Source organism: Polypterus senegalus, chromosome 1, assembly GCF_016835505.1.
Source record: "Polypterus senegalus isolate Bchr_013 chromosome 1, ASM1683550v1, whole genome shotgun sequence".
NCBI lineage: Eukaryota > Metazoa > Chordata > Cladistia > Polypteriformes > Polypteridae > Polypterus > Polypterus senegalus.
Window position 1 is genome coordinate 127,480,904 of NC_053154.1, and position 16,028 is coordinate 127,496,931.

Below are 16,028 nucleotides of genomic sequence, written 5' to 3' on the forward strand. Positions count from 1 at the left end.
TTATTATTAGTTTTATTACAATCCATACAAAGCAATCAAGTTTTTACAAAAAGAAGAATTGAGTTAAGAACAGATCAATCCCCACCCCTGAGAGAGAGAGCAAGCCAAACGGCGTAAAATTTAAGGCTTGTAAACATACCTAAATTAATAAATTCTCTGTGCTTTATAAACTTATTTTAAAATATTACTGATTAGATCCTGCCATGTTTTGAAAAAGTCTGTACGGATCCTCTAACTGAGTATTTGATTTTTTCCAATTTCAAATAATATAACACATTGGTTTCCCACTGACTTAAAAGAGGAGAGTTTGGGTTCTTCTAGTTTATCAGAATAAGTCTGCGTGCCAACAGTGTAGTGAATGCAATCACAATTTGTTTGTCCTTCTCCACTTTAAGACCCTCTGGAAGAACCCCAAACACAGCTGTTAATGGGTTAGGAGGGATTGTGAGTCCAAGGCTGTCTGAGAGGTAATTAAAAATTTTTGTCCAGAATAATGTTAATTTGGTGCAGGCCCAGAACATGTGACCCAGTGAGGCTGGGACTTGGTTGCAGCGTTTGCAGGTTGGATCATGCCCTGGAAACATTTTGGAGAGTTTTAGTCGAGACAGATGTGCTCGATATATAATTTTGAGTTGTATAATTGTATGCTTTGCGCATATGGAGCTCGAGTGAATTCTCTGCATTGCTACTTTCCACTCCTTTTCTGATATATTAATTGAGAGATCTTTTTCCCAGTGTCCTCTTGGATCTTTGAAAGGAAGGGATTGTAAAATGATTTTATATATTGTAGAGATGGAGTCTAATTCCTTGAGATTAAGCAATATTTTTTCCAGCGTGGATGAGGGTGCAAGTATTTGGAAGTTTTTGCTTGTCTTTTTAAAGAGTTGAGGCTGGGGTGCTGTCAAAAAATTTTGGGCTTTACAAAAAGTAAATTATTGTTATTGTTTTTAACTTACTATGAGTTATAAAGTGATTGAGTACGGAGGTGGTCTAAAGATTTGTATGTATGTCCAACAGTATATACAGGTATGGCTAGTATTTTGCCTCTTATTTTCTGATTTCATAGTAATGAGACAACAGACGCCAGAACAAACGTCTGGAGAAAGGCAAAGCTAAACCTCAGAAAGTCCATGTCAAATTTCTTATTACACCCCCTAATCCCTATGGATTACTGGACCAAATGAAAGAGTCTTCTATCCCTGACCATATCCCTTTCCCATCTTGGACAATTTAAGGCTGCTCTTTGAATACTAAAACCAGCCGCGGTTTTTATTAATCTGTTGTCATCCATCCTGAATGCATGCCCAACAGTGCTACTTTCCTTGCTTTGAATTCATCCACAACTATTCCTCCTTCTTGGATATTTTCAATACTCACAATCCAGGTGTTACCGTATGGTGGGTGTGGCAACACGCTATCAGCACATGCTTCCAACCTCCTCCTCCTCCATGTCCTTGTAACCTACAGAATTTTCATCTAAGTGGCATCTCACCTGACATTCAGGTTTTCAGATATTCAACAATCCTCCACGTGTCCAGGAAGTAAGACCAAACTTATTCTCTGTGAAGAAACCACACAACTTCCCTGTTCTGAATCATCTTCTCCTTCAAGATTCATGCTGTTAGTCATGTCATGGCTTTTAATCCCTTTAACTTTCAAGAGTATTGCAAAAAGTAGGAACAATTATTCGCCAATTAGGTTTCCATCTGTATCATTAGTTTTTCACTTGATCCTCAAATATTTTTTTAGAATTGTAAGCTAATATAACATAATTACAGTTGCCTTGCATTTATGGGACATAAATACAACAGGGACAAATGTGTTGTTTTTTTTCCAAATATACAAACATAAATACCCATAACTCCCACAGGGAAAAGCACACAGTTCACTTAGAACAGCTGTTGGGTGTTTCAAACAATCTGTTAACATTTTTTGACCCATCGCAGGAAATCTTTATGTGCAACATTTTTTTCTGCTTATTAACACAATGTGTTGAACTAATCAGAAGCACAAAGATGTGACTTTTGTCATTTTCAGCTGGCATCCTCTGAAAGTAGGATGGCATAGCTGGATAGGGTAGCAAGCTGCATTCCATTCAACCTCTATTTAAAGCAGCAGCGGGCACTGAGTACTGCAGCAGTTGTTGTGCCCTAACTTTAAAAGTGAAAATTCAAAAAGAAGCGATGACCAGCACAGGTAAGATGATACTTTTAATTTGCTCAGTGTTGATGATCATGATTCTCCATCATGGTTTTCAAAACTATTAAAGCAAGGCCTGCTGGGTTAGGCAGAGTGGAAAAATATTTGTCTATGGACAATGGTTATCAGATGTTAGCAGTAACATTTGATACAGATCATTTGGTAAAGTTAAGAAATCAAAACAAAAGTAATTTACAACCCTTTTTATTGACCCTTGTTTCAATCCAAGAACTGTTTCATAGATTTAATATTCTATCCTACATTTGCTGAAATGGTTTAATAGCCTCGTTAAATCAAATTAATGAGCAAAACAAAAAAATGATGTATCTACCTCTGTTTAGATGAATTCCTCAAAACAGTTTTAAATTAATTGCAGTTTATTGCACAGCTGAATATAACAAATTATTTGTTTGACTGACAGACAAGCTTTTTCATTTCTATATGTGTTTCAAAGGTTATGGTTTATATACATACTGTAAGTAACATTTGTTTGGTATTGATATAGATGTCATCTTTTCTTTGAAAAGTGTTTTAATCAGCTTGTCTGATCATCATAAGCAACCTTATATAGAAAAATGTTCCACCTTTACATCAGATTACTACATATATTTAAACTGTGTCCTTTTATTATCCATTGTTTATATACAAATTTTCCTACTTGAGGTTGCATGGCAGCTGGAAGGTTATAAGTCCAGTACAGTGATTTATACAAAGAAGGATTTCAATTGGGACACCAGTTGACTCCTAGAGTCCCACCGAGTAGGAATGGAGATACCAGTAGACCTGATGTTGCATTTATGAGCTATCAGAGTAAATATTGTGCAAAGCATTTGGGACTCAATACAAATTCTTTGTGGCTCCTTTGTTAATTGTTTGAGTGATTTTATACTAAACTCACCATTACACAAGTACTTCATTAATATCATGCATATTTCAATGATATTACCTAAAAGATTCCATTAGATTTTAGATTTTGGAATATTATGATTATAACATCAATGTTAAACTAATATAATGTTCCTGTTTCTTGTTAAATTGAATTTTTATGATTGTATTACTATGAATCAGTAACTAAAATCATACTGCTAACTACTCACTGGAATGAGTATATCTACTCTTCTAAAGTAACTCCTCTGCCCAGGGGTGAGATGTTTACAGGTCAAGGAGGTAAATATAAACATTAAGTAAAATCTGTACCACTGTATAGAATTTGAATAAAATCCACATTTGTTTGCAGGGGCTGCCATATTTTCACTGAAAACTAAACAACACTAAAAATGTATGGCAAAAAGTACCATTTTATGTCTGATAAAATATTTTTTTAATGCTTAAAGTACAGAATGTCTATTTCAGCAAAGCATGACCTAACAATTAAATTAACTATGTTAAGATAATAAATTAATCAACATTAACAGATTTTTTTGTCTGCAAGCCATTTATTTAGAAAAAGAATGGAAAAGAACAGTTTGGTCATCCTGAAAGCACGGTGTTTAGTAAGTGGGGTAACCACAGACATAGTAAAAGATCGTCATTTAGTCATTTTCTGTGGTGTGTGCCTGCCATATGATAGACTAACATCCTGTCTGTGGTTGGCCTCTACTGTTGTGATAGGTTTCACTTTCTGCACAACCCCATAACGGAACAAGTTGGTTAGGATAATTGAGAAAAACTATCAATAAAACCTTTGTTTTCTGCACATAAGGAATTTTTTTTACCCTTCAGATCTGTGGATGAAACATACAAGATAACAAATAAGGACATCAAATAATATAAAACAGCATATAAAAGAATGAAAACAATGAAAAGAGTTTAGTGTTTCAATTTAGGTAAAGCCCATTTCATTGTAACGCGAGGATACAGGTGCATAAAGACAAACTGCAGTAGAGCATAGATCTACCTCAGTCTTCTTGTCATCTGTTAAGTTGCTGGTGGTGTCCTTTTAATTGTTTGGGGAATGGGAGAGGCAAAGGGTTGAGCAGAACATGGAGTACCAGATCTCGCTCTGAGTAAATGATTTTGGAGCTGTGGATAAAGCAGACAGATGTGTGACTCCCCTTGAGTTTTCCATAGCAACTCTTGGTGATTCCCTTTTCTCAGTCCTGTGAGGTACATGTGAACAGCAACACACACAAAATTAGTCAAATGTAGCACATCAGATCTTGGGCTGAAAAAAAAAATAGTTATGAGCTGAACTAAGTAACTGCAATGGGAATAAAGTGCTTTTAAAAAGTGAAAATTGTTGCTGTCCTAGGTGGTAGTTTTTCAAGTTCATTTAATACAGTAATAGGGTAATTTAAAAAAAAATAAACTGACTATTTTTGCCTGTCCTGAACTACACATATTTCCTAAAAGTGTTGCTTCAATCTTTTATGTTAACTTTTTGTTGGCAAATTCTCCAAATTTTAGTCAAACTACTCTTACTCTTCATAGTGTAGTTGCCATACAAAATTATCACACAAGAAACTTGTTCAAAATTCTGCAAACAATCCTTTCCTTCATTTTCTAATCCTCTTATCATGTTCAGGGTTGTGAGAAGATGAGGCAGCACTTAACACAATACAATAGTCATACTGGACATGGACAGTTAACCAAACCTGAATGTTCTGGGGATATGGGAGAAGAACAGGAGTACCAGATGAAAAACCCACACAGACACAGGAAAAATGTGTAAACTAGCAGGACTGAGATAAAAACCCAGTACTCTAGGGCTCTTTTGTTTCACACTGACACTGTTCTGCTTAATCTAAAAAAAGTACTTAAAGATTTTTCACTACCTTGACAGACTGAGTATCATTTACTACTGATGAACTATAATGGGAGAAAATCCCCACTGTTACACATGACTAATTCTTTTGTTTTTATTATACAGTGCCATTAATCACAAAAGCACTTCCGTGACACCAACTCTGCAAGTCACTAATGTGATTAAAATAAGCGCACAGTCTATTCCTCTTCTCATCCCCATATTAAAGAAGATCAATCAAAGTCATATCTTTAGCATATGGTATTTAAATAGTTCTGACACAGCTTTTAATTAATATACATAGAAAAAAGTTCCTCACATTGCATGCACAGAATGTTAGAAATCTGCTGCTTTTGAAAAAAGAACCCAATTATTTTAATATGTCGCAAAGTACATGTTATAATTGCCTTTATTTAACCCTAATCGATGCTTTTAGATCATTTGCCTCTATTATTTCTTTCCATGATGATTAGCAGAAAAATCTAACAAAGTGTATTTTACTTTTATGTAAACCACCGTTTCTCAACCTTTAAGTAGTTGCGACCCGAGTTTTCATAACAGTTTTAATCGCGCCCCCCTAACGTTTTTTTGAAAGGAGCCCACTAATACCAATTTCTTCTTTTTTAATTAATGATATATCATAGATGCATATTTTATTATACCTACTTATCTTTTATCGACATTTATCTAACTCTATATTTATATTTTAGTATCAGAATGTAGTTTAAGTTAATTTGTTTTGGTTTCAATAGATGTATTTATCCATATTTTTGACTCTTGTTTTCTTGTTTTCACATCTTTGAGCCCCCCTTTTTGTTGCTTCGTGCCCCCCTAGGGAGGCCCGCCCCACAGGTTGAGAATCACTGATGTAAACTGTACAGTTTTGCATTCCTACTTATTCAATAATCAGAATAGCTGCTTCGGCACATTGTACTAAATACTTTCAGCCTTCTAGCACTACAATCCTCTTATGCCAAATGGTGTCAATACCCTGACTGTAAACAAACTAAATTAATTATATTTAATCAACATATTCTAATAATTTTTCAGTATCTTAAGATAGTTTCTTACTTGGTAGATATTATGAATTTTGTGTTTTTAATACAGTAGTAGTAAAATCCTGCTTCAGTAAGTACTGTGTACATTTTAATTTTTTTCTGATACCCCTTATTCCAGTTTAGGGATATTTTTGCCAATGCTTGACTAAACAGAAAGCAGAAATTTACTCAGGGACACCAGTGCCTCATTAGCCACCGCCACACACACGCATTCACACAAACAGACACAACTAGTTAGAATTACGAATCAGTCAAACACTGATATTGCAAAGATATGAGAAGCATCTACAGTCTCTGAATAAAATAATATGAATGCATGAAAATGTGTAAACTCTTTATTGGTCCAGGATTGGAATACTAACTACTTTGCCACTGTGACCTGAATTTTTATGTAATCTATTTATTTTTAAATCCAAACTTTGTAGAAATGTGTCCAGTTACGGATCTTAATCTCATTAGAGATATTTAATTATAATCACAGCCACACTGGAGTTAGCAAGCCATTTTCTTTGTACTGTGTAAGTAGACTGGGGTCTGCAATAGAAACATGAAGAGGAGATATAAAGATTTCATACAAAAGGTACACCCTTTCGAGAATCAAACTCCATGTGCACCACACTCTTGTTGCACCATGATGCCATGTGTTTTCTTTAAAATTCATAAACAATAATTAAATACTAAAGATGATTTAATAATGTCAGTTTCTTGGATTTCTATTTAGGTCAGATGGATGCCTCCAGGTATGTTGTCCCGGCCCTACTCATGATTGGCTGGATAGTGGGGTGTGCACTTGTGGTTTACTTTGTTTTCTCTTAAGTAAGTATTGTCATTTTTATTTATAAAATGTTCCTTACTAAAAGTGAAACTAATAGAGAATTCCTATTCTGGGTATTATTTAACTGTGATTGCTTCAACATCTCTTTATTCTGCACACATTTTCATTAGGATAAGAATAATAAATAGAGATTGCATGCTTAAACAATACCTCTTTCTCGACAACTCAAAGATCAACATCACAGTCCTTAATAATGTAACCATTTCAGTCCTCATTTATAAGTGTGGGCTCTTTATCTGTCAAAGTGAGGAGGCCGTATATCATTAGAATTTAGAAAACCCTTAACTATTTTTATCACCGGCACTGGAGAAAGTATTGCAGCACTATATGAAAAGATTAATAAAATTTGTATCCATCCACTGTCCTATCTACACGTCCAAGTCAAGTTCACAAGTGACCAATGCCTATTCTGGTGCACCATGTGCAAGGGCAAGCAGTAACCCTGGATGAAGAGCCAGAAAATATTAGGGCAAGTTCTCATATGCAGCTACGCTTTATTCAAACAATGCTAGTTAAGAGTCCTAAAAAAACCTTTTTATTTTTGTGATTTTAAGAAAAGACCCATAATATAAAGTGTTAACTTTGCATAGGCAGTAATTGGGGTAAACTTCAAACTTAGGATTTTAAAGCTATGAGGCAGCACTGATAACTGCTGCACTATCTAATGAATATAACATCTGTCTGCCTATCCCAGACGGTAAAAGGTCCCAAGGTAGTGACGCATATCGCCCATAAATGCATTAAGATAGGCACACAAACACAACACAATCTTCAGACATGTGACTTCAGTGAAGCTGTTAGTGTAGAGTGTCCCTAAGGACTTGCTCATTTCGCATTCAAGTGATCTGGCTTGGCTAAAGTAATCCTAAAGTATTTCAAATGATTACAGCATAAAAAAGATACCGACAGGAAAGATGAAGTTTGCTTTTTCCTTCTGTTATTTAATATGTTTTAAAACAAAGCATCTCCTTCATAATATCAAAAAAGCTTTAAAATATATCAAATGAACCCAACTTGTGTGCTTTGGCACATAAAGTCACAGTTTGTATTACTAGTGGTAAATGATTTTTTAGCCTTCATTGGCCATGCAGGTTTGAAACCCTTTTCATTTTTGTCCAATAATAAACTGCAGTAAGTCTGATTATTGATAAGGTTTGGCCTAAGCCTGTTTTGATCTAGAAACTCATTGGTTTCACAATTCACACCCTGAATACTCAGCTACATTGCTAAGCAGTTTATTGAGATACCGTAATGAGCCAGGATCAGCTGCCACCTGCTCCTCTAAGACTTTGTAGGCTCTTTGAGCCTTGCCTGACAAGGAGGGCGCTAGCAAGTGTGCCCACTCATGCTGCGGCCAGCATTGGTGCATGTCTGTGCACTCAAAAACAAGCAAGTAAGTTTCTACATTGTCCCTTTGGCGCCTCAGGACGAGTAGCTGTGTGGGCCATTGCCTTCAACCAGGTTGTAAGACCCCCGCTGCCTTTTGACGAGCCTTTGCGTTCAACACTTCAGCCTACTGTAGCTGCAGCTGGTTGACCTGGTCAGAGAGTTGATGGACCAGCTCTGCTAAGTTCAAGTGTTCAGCCATCCTACTGACTACATGCCCAGTGGTCAGCTGAGGTAATAATGGGGGAATAACTACAATAAATGTAGGGGTGCCAACCTGGCTATCCCTGTTTACTTTCAAAATAGAAAGAAAACTGTGCTCAATGATGTGATTACAAACAAAAACCCTCTGGTATTCTAGCAGAGAACTGATGTTAACGAAGACTTCTTGTTTCAACTCAAAGGTCTCTCCGGCTCTCATGTCAACAAGTAATGCCTCTTTCTGGGTGGCTGGGCTTTTATGGTCTAGGGGCCAGAAGGGGTGGAGTCAGTTGTCCTCACTGTGTAGTTTCTCAGTACTGTGAAGGCAAAGGAAGACTACACAGTCAGAGGCAGCACCTACTCCTGGCCAGTGGTGGTATTACATACTTGGGATCATGTGTAACAGGCAATCAAAGCTCTGCTAGCCAAAGCTTCATTTCGTCTGAAATAACTGAAGGAACCTAATGCAAGAACACATTTTTTTATTTTGATTTTATGGGTATGAACATTTACACAATGAGCTATTTTAGCTATATGGCAAATTCAATTAAACAGATACATTTTTTTTATTTCTGAATTACTTGCGATTTCTTACTACAAACTGCTTTTAACTGACTCTGCCACCCCCTGTGGTGCTCTGCTGTTTGCATGAAAACTCATCTTAGGCCTTGTGAAGAGCTTTTTTTTCATAAGACATTATGTCAAAACCCTGATAAAATTCATTGTTCCTGTTCTGGTTTCGGGAGGGGCATGGTGGTGCAGTGGGTAGCGCTGCTGCCTCGCAGTTAGGAGACCTGAGTTTGCTTTCCTTAGTTTCCTTAGTGTCTGTATGGGTTTCCTCCAGGTACTCCGGTTTCCTCCCACAGTCCAAAGACATGCAGGTTAGGTGCATTGGCAATTCTAAATTGTCCCTAGTGTGTGCTTGGTATGTGTGTGTGTGTGTGTGCCCTGCGGTGGGCTGGCGCCCTGCCCAGGGTTTGTTTCCTGCCTTGCACCCTGTAGTTAGGATATAGCGGGTTGGATAATGGATAGATGGATGTTCTGGTTTCAATAAACTGTTGTAAACATACAATACCTCTGAAATGCAGAAGACATGTTTTATAAATAAATTTATTTTAACTGACAGCTTTACCATTATAAAGTGAGTTTCAAGGCTTTTGCTTTACGTTTGGAGAGACGCCCCTTTGGCAGCAGTTGTAAGCCTCTTGGGGAGATGTGATGTTTTTTAAATTAAATTACTAAATACAGCTTCAGCCTTGGATTAATGGCAGCATTCCACCATTATGAAAAAATAACCTTAACTTCAAAAATACCAAACCTACTCTTATGCCAAATTGGCTCAAATGTATTCAGAGTATTGTAACTTACTATTCTTGTAACAAGTCATTGTTGGATCCTTGAGAATAGATATTACTTAAATGTGAGTTTAACAGCAGGAAATTATTGAGTCAAATGCTTCATTATAAAATCTAAAGAGGTTGTAATACTGAAAATTGAAAGGCTGAAGATTTGGAACCTCACAAAGCAAAAGTTTGGGAAGAATAGGACTGTAGCATTAGTGCACTGTTCAGAATACCATTCAGCTGGTTTAAATGTTTTTTTTTTACAGGAAGGGAACATTGAAACAACATAAACAATTTCAAATTCCAAGGCAAATTCTATAGAAGCCAAACATGTGTTATGTCCTTAACCTCCTCAGCGTTATGTTTTCCCACAGAAGAAAAGATGAAAAAATGTTGAATTTTTTTCAACAACAAAAAATTTTAGGTGTAACGGAAACATGTATTTTCCAAAACATCAGCATAGTCACAGTAGGAAAGGTCTCTCTAGTGTCCACTTGTATACTGATGCAGATTTAGTATATGGGCTTCATGTGATATGTTTTGAAACAGTCAAACACACATAGGCACTGTTCAAGCAGATGTTGAAAGATTTTCTTTGCTACTTCAGCATGACAGGATAAAATGTCAGTGACTGACCCATATGATTAACACTGCCTACTGTACAGCACAAGGCATAGCAACATGCACATTTCCCCTGACACGAACATTGATAGTTGCTGCATTGTGAACACTGCTTAGGAGTCAGACATCTTTCTTGTCCTTCAACTTGATCGTAATCATTTTGTCTTTTTGCCACACAGCTACTACACCACATTGCAGACTAATGTATACTTGTCACCTGTGTCACCAGTTGTTTAGTCATGAAGTGTATCAGTTTTCCTTTGTAGTAAAGTCTCTAGCAGTTCAAGTTGGGTATAGAAACTGTCCATCATTATAAAATAACCCTTGGTCGAGCAAAGGGTTTGCCAGTGACAGTACAGATAATGTAGCAATGACATATTGATTGCACGTACCCTCTGACTAGTGTAAAGTATCAAGTTTCATCCACAGCTTGCTTTGCACAGCATGTAGAACTTGATACGAAATCATACCCATTTGGATGTGATGTACACACCATCCTTCTCTTGTGACCCATTAGGCTTTCTTCAATATTTATGTCATAATCTGAAACATACACCTTCTGCATAATTTTGATGATGATGATAGTTTTGTTACTGGGTGATTGGATTTATCAAAGTAATTGTTATTAATGAAATGCAGGTATGTCATAATAAGTGAAAAATCATACTCAATTATAAATTCAGCTAAAATGGTTGTCTGCAGCAACTGGTTTGTGACCAGTATCATCTCTAGACTAACCCACTAAGCCATTTATACAATACAATACAATACAATACAATTTGTAGAAGTGCCGCAATGGGATTTAACAGGCCCTGCCACTTGACAGCCCCCCAGCCTTGAGTCTCTAAGAAGACAAGGGAAAACTCCCAAAAAAACCCTTGTAGGGAAAAAATGGAAGAAACCTTGGGAAAGGCAGTTCAAAAGAGACCCCTTTCCAGGTAGTTTGGACGTGCAGTGGGTGTCAAAAAGAAGGGGGTCAATACAATACAGTACAATAAACAAAATAGAACAAATCCTCAATACAGTATAAAAATAAAACTTTTACAAGTATGGACCAGAATTTAACAGTAAATAATATCACATAATATGATTTGGATTTGTTTAGAGTCCTGGAGACCTCAGCCATCAAGCTGCCTCCCCCATTTGGTCATTGCACAGCTGAAACAGCCCTGGGCCAGCCAGTCCAATGAAAGGACCCCTGTACCCCACGTTCCTGCAATCCTCCATCAGGGATGACTTTACCTTAGGCAGGCAAAACAACTTGGCAGGTGGGCTGTGGCACCAGTTGCCACATTTGAGTACTGAGAAGAGAAACAGAATAGGTGAGGGTTAGTAACAAATTATAACTATCATGTTACTTATGTTTTAGTGCTAATGACTAACAACAGAGATGCAGTATGTACAGTTAAATCAGCAGCTCTAGTCAGGATATGCTAAACTGAAGTAGTGAGTCTTCAGCGGGATTTAAAAGCTGAGACCGAAGGGGCATCTCTTATAGTAGCAGGCAGACCATTCCACAGTTTAGGGGCCCTGTAACTAAAAGCTCGACCTCCCACTGTTATTTTATTAATCCTTGGAATCATAAGCAGACCGGCATCTTGAGATCTTAATGTGCACTCAGGTTTGTAAGTCATGATAAGTTCAGACAAGTAAGTCGGACCTTGGCCATTTAATGCTTTATATGTTAACAGGAGGATTTTGAAATCTGCCCTAAACTTAACTGGGAGCCAGTGTAAGGATTTAAGAACTGGAGTTATGTGTTCATATTTTCTTGTTCTTGTAATAATTCTTGCAGCAGCATTTTGGATTAACTGGAGGCTGTATAAAGAACAGTTTGAACATCCAGTGAACACCGCATTGCAGTAGTCAATCCTACTAGAAATAAATGCATGAATTAATTTCTCAGAATCCTGTTTATTTAGAAAGCCCTTAATTTCCTAACATTTTTAAGATGGAAGAAACATGTTTTGGACAACTTTGTAATATCTTTAAATGACATGCTAGAGTCAAAGATAACTCCAAGATTGTGATTCAGTAAAATTAATTGATTCCAACTGAGTTAAATGATGACAAAATATTGCTGTGATCAGTCATTCCCTCCAACAATTAACATCTCTGTTTTTTCTGTATTTAAAGACATCTCATCCACTCCTTTAATTCACTAACACAACTAATTAAAGACAACATCGGAGAAACTTCATTTGATTTAAATGAAAGGTATAACTGGGTGTCATCTGCATACAGTGAAAATTAACATTATGTTTCCTAATGATGGATCCCAGTGGAAGCATGTAAAGTGAAAACAGTAAAGGTCCCAGTACTGAGCCCCTGGGACACCATATTGAACTTCTGTGTATAATGATGGAGTACTGTCAGCACATTTCTGTACATATTGGAATCGATTTGATAAATAAGAACTAAACCAAGCGAGCACGAGGCCTGTAAGCCCAACATCATTTTCTAGCCTGTGCAGTAAAATAGAATGGTCAATGGTGTCAAATGCTGCACTTAAGTCTAACAACATAATTACAGTGGAGTTTCCTTCATCAGAGGATATCAGAATGTCATTTACAACCCGTAGTAGTCATTTCTGTACTATGACCAGTGCGGAAACCAGACTGGAATTTCTCAAATAAATTGTAATGCGTAAGGTGTGACTGAAGCTGATTGACTACTTTTCTAGTATTTTAGAGAGAAATGGTAAATTTGAAATAGGCCTATAATTATTTAGTATGTGTGGGTCTAGGTCTGACTTTTTAAGTAATGGTTTAATGACTGACACTTTTAGTGCATCAGGTACTGTGCCATGCAATAATGAACTATTGATAATGTTTAGAATAGGCGCTGCAAGAACATCCATTGCACTTTTTACTAGTTTTGTTGGCACTGGATCTAGGGAACAAGTAGTGGGCTTCATTTTAGAAATTAAAGTTAAGACTTCCTGCTCAGTTACAGGATTAAAATTACTAAAGTGCTGAATGCAATGTGAGACAGGGTCTGCTAAGCTAGTATTTGGTTTGTACTGTGATGCTGAGATCTGGGATCTTATATTTTAATTTTCTCATTGAAGAAGTTCATAAAGTCTGTACTGCTAATATCTGTTGGTATTTTGCACTGTAGATCTGAATTCCATTTGTTAATTTAGCCACTGTTCTAAACAGTACCTGAGGATTTTTATTATTGCTATCTATTAATGTAGAATAGTATTCTGAGCGAGCTTTAAAGAGGTTTTTATATTTATTAACACTCTCTGTCCATGCAATTTGAAAGACATGTAGCTTTGTTGTTCTCCATCTGCGCTCCAGTTTTGACACTCTAATTTAAGAGCTCGAGTTTTTCATTAAACCAGGGAGAGTTTCTATGTGCTTTGATCACTTTTGTTTTAAGGGGAGCCACTGCGTCCAGAGCATTAGCTGATGTTAGCTGATCTAAATTGTTTTCCATGTTTACATTTGATGTTAACTGATCTAAATGGTTTTCCACAATTACACTTGACTTACTCAAGGTATCTATAAATTTTGAAGCAGAATTACAATCTAGATGTCACACTGTCTTTGTTTTAATCTGTGAGTGCGTTGGCAAGGGCAGAACTAAATCAAATGTAATTAAGTAGTGATCGGAAATAACTTCATTTAATGGAGTAATATTTAAATTTTGAATTTCAACTTTGTAAGTTATAATTAAATCTAATGTGTGGTTATGATTATGAGTTGGACCTTTGACAATCTGACAAAATCCTACTGAATTTAACAAATAAGTAAAACATTTGCTAAAAGTGTCAGTTTCCACATCAATGTGTACATTAAAATCCACCATCAGTACTATGTGATCGTAATTTATAGCCAAATCAGATAAAAGGTTGCTAAATTCAGTCATGAACAATAAATATGGCCCTGGTGGTCTGTAGACTAGCACTATAATTGTGTTGGAATCTGTTTTAATATTTAAAATGAATGCCTCAAAGGATGTAAAGACGAGTACATTTTTAGATGTGATCTGCATTTTGTTACAATGAATTATTCCAAGGCCTCCCCCTCAACCAGAATCTCTAGATTTATGAAGGAGCAAGTATCCATCTGGTGACGTCTCAACTAGGAGAACAGTGTCACATTTACTAAGCCAGGTTTCAGTGAGAAGACACAGATCAGATTTTGTACTTAATATAATATCATTTACCAAAACAGCTTTAGTGCCAAGAGAGCGAATGTTCAATAAACAGCATTTAAAACTGCATGCTTCTTTCTGAACTGGTGATATATTTTTTTTTAATTTGAAGTAAATTTCTATTACAGATGCCCCTGGTCGAGTGTCTGGTTTAATTATACACCTTATTTTTTGGTTATCAAGTAAATTAAGGTTTGCATCAAGACTAAATTTACTGGATGCCCCACAGCAGGAGACTGAAGAACAACCACATGACCTCTGCAGTAAAAGTCTGCCAATGACAAGCAAATGGATTCTTGTTACTTTTCCAACACTGCTCAGCATAGTGGTTTGTTTTCATTTCACCAGACTATCATTGACAAATCATACATAATCTAGATAACCATGATCAATAGACATATTTAGATTAGGATTATCATACATGGGCCATGAGTAGTATGAAGCTGACACCAAACATGAACATCACTGAAATTTGGAAGGTTGGAATCTACAAAAACAGGTGTCAGTTTCACTGTCCATGTCAACGTCTGATGACCAATTCACATCATCGTCATTATTGCTTTATTTGGGTAATGGTTCAGTTTCAGTTTGTTCTAAAACTGGCTTTTTGTTTGCCATTGCATGTTTGGTAGAAGGCTTCATCCTACTCATGAATATTAATGAGTTGCCACAGAGATACTATGAGTTGGAAGAACCTCATCTACACACCATTAATATATCATTACACCTCACCTCAACCATAACCATATTTACACAGAAATCATAGCCTGAGTAACACTCAGAGTTGATGCCAAGGAGGTTAATTGTATTTCAAGTTTGTTCCTTAAAGAGGAAGATATCATGTCTAGATCTCCTTGTTTTTCAGTCATTTTGTGACACTAGATATGATCAGTTTTTTAAAATAAATAATCTTAAATGTTTAACACCCTCTTCATTCAACCGACAACACTATCTATTGTAACTCAAACCACTTTTGAAAAGTCTTCATATGGGGACTATTGAATATTAAGTATGGTCACATTATATAGACAATTGCAAGCTGTCCAGGATCAGTTCCTACCTTGTATCGAATACTGCTGTAAAAGACACAAAACTCTGGCTTCAGGAGATGAATAAATAGATGGATGGATAATATTGTTTCTGTATAGTGGTACAATACCTCTGTGGATAGTATTGCTTGTTATCGAGATAGGACCTCAATTCAGTTTTCACTATGGTGTCTTCTTTGTGCAATGTTCTACCAGGATTCTTACACACTTCTGTAGCCTAAAGATATTCTGAAGGGTTAATTGGTGACATTACTTGACCCCAAGTGTGTGAATGTGATTATTTTATTTTTACAGTCTGCTTTTGGTTTGCACCTGGCACCATTTGCTGCTGTGAGACAATCTTTCTGTGATCTTCTACTAGATAAAACAGGGTTATAAATAGTGAAAAATTTGAACTTTATTCAAAAACTAATTTAAGGGAAAGTTATT

At 36.3% G+C, this 16,028-nt stretch overlaps 1 protein-coding gene across 1 annotated transcript in view; it reads left to right on the forward strand.

Moving 5' to 3' along the window:
* Positions 1–2,056: 2,056 nt before the first annotated feature.
* LOC120531812 (sarcoplasmic/endoplasmic reticulum calcium ATPase regulator DWORF-like) overlaps positions 2,057–16,028 on the forward strand; it is a 31,453-nt gene continuing 17,481 nt past the window's right edge. Inside the window, exons 1-2 of the mRNA XM_039757575.1 lie at positions 2,057–2,196; positions 6,722–6,816. Coding sequence (XP_039613509.1) covers positions 2,184–2,196; positions 6,722–6,816 — 108 coding nt within the window. The 5' untranslated portion in view covers positions 2,057–2,183. The remainder of the gene's footprint in view (positions 2,197–6,721; positions 6,817–16,028) is intronic.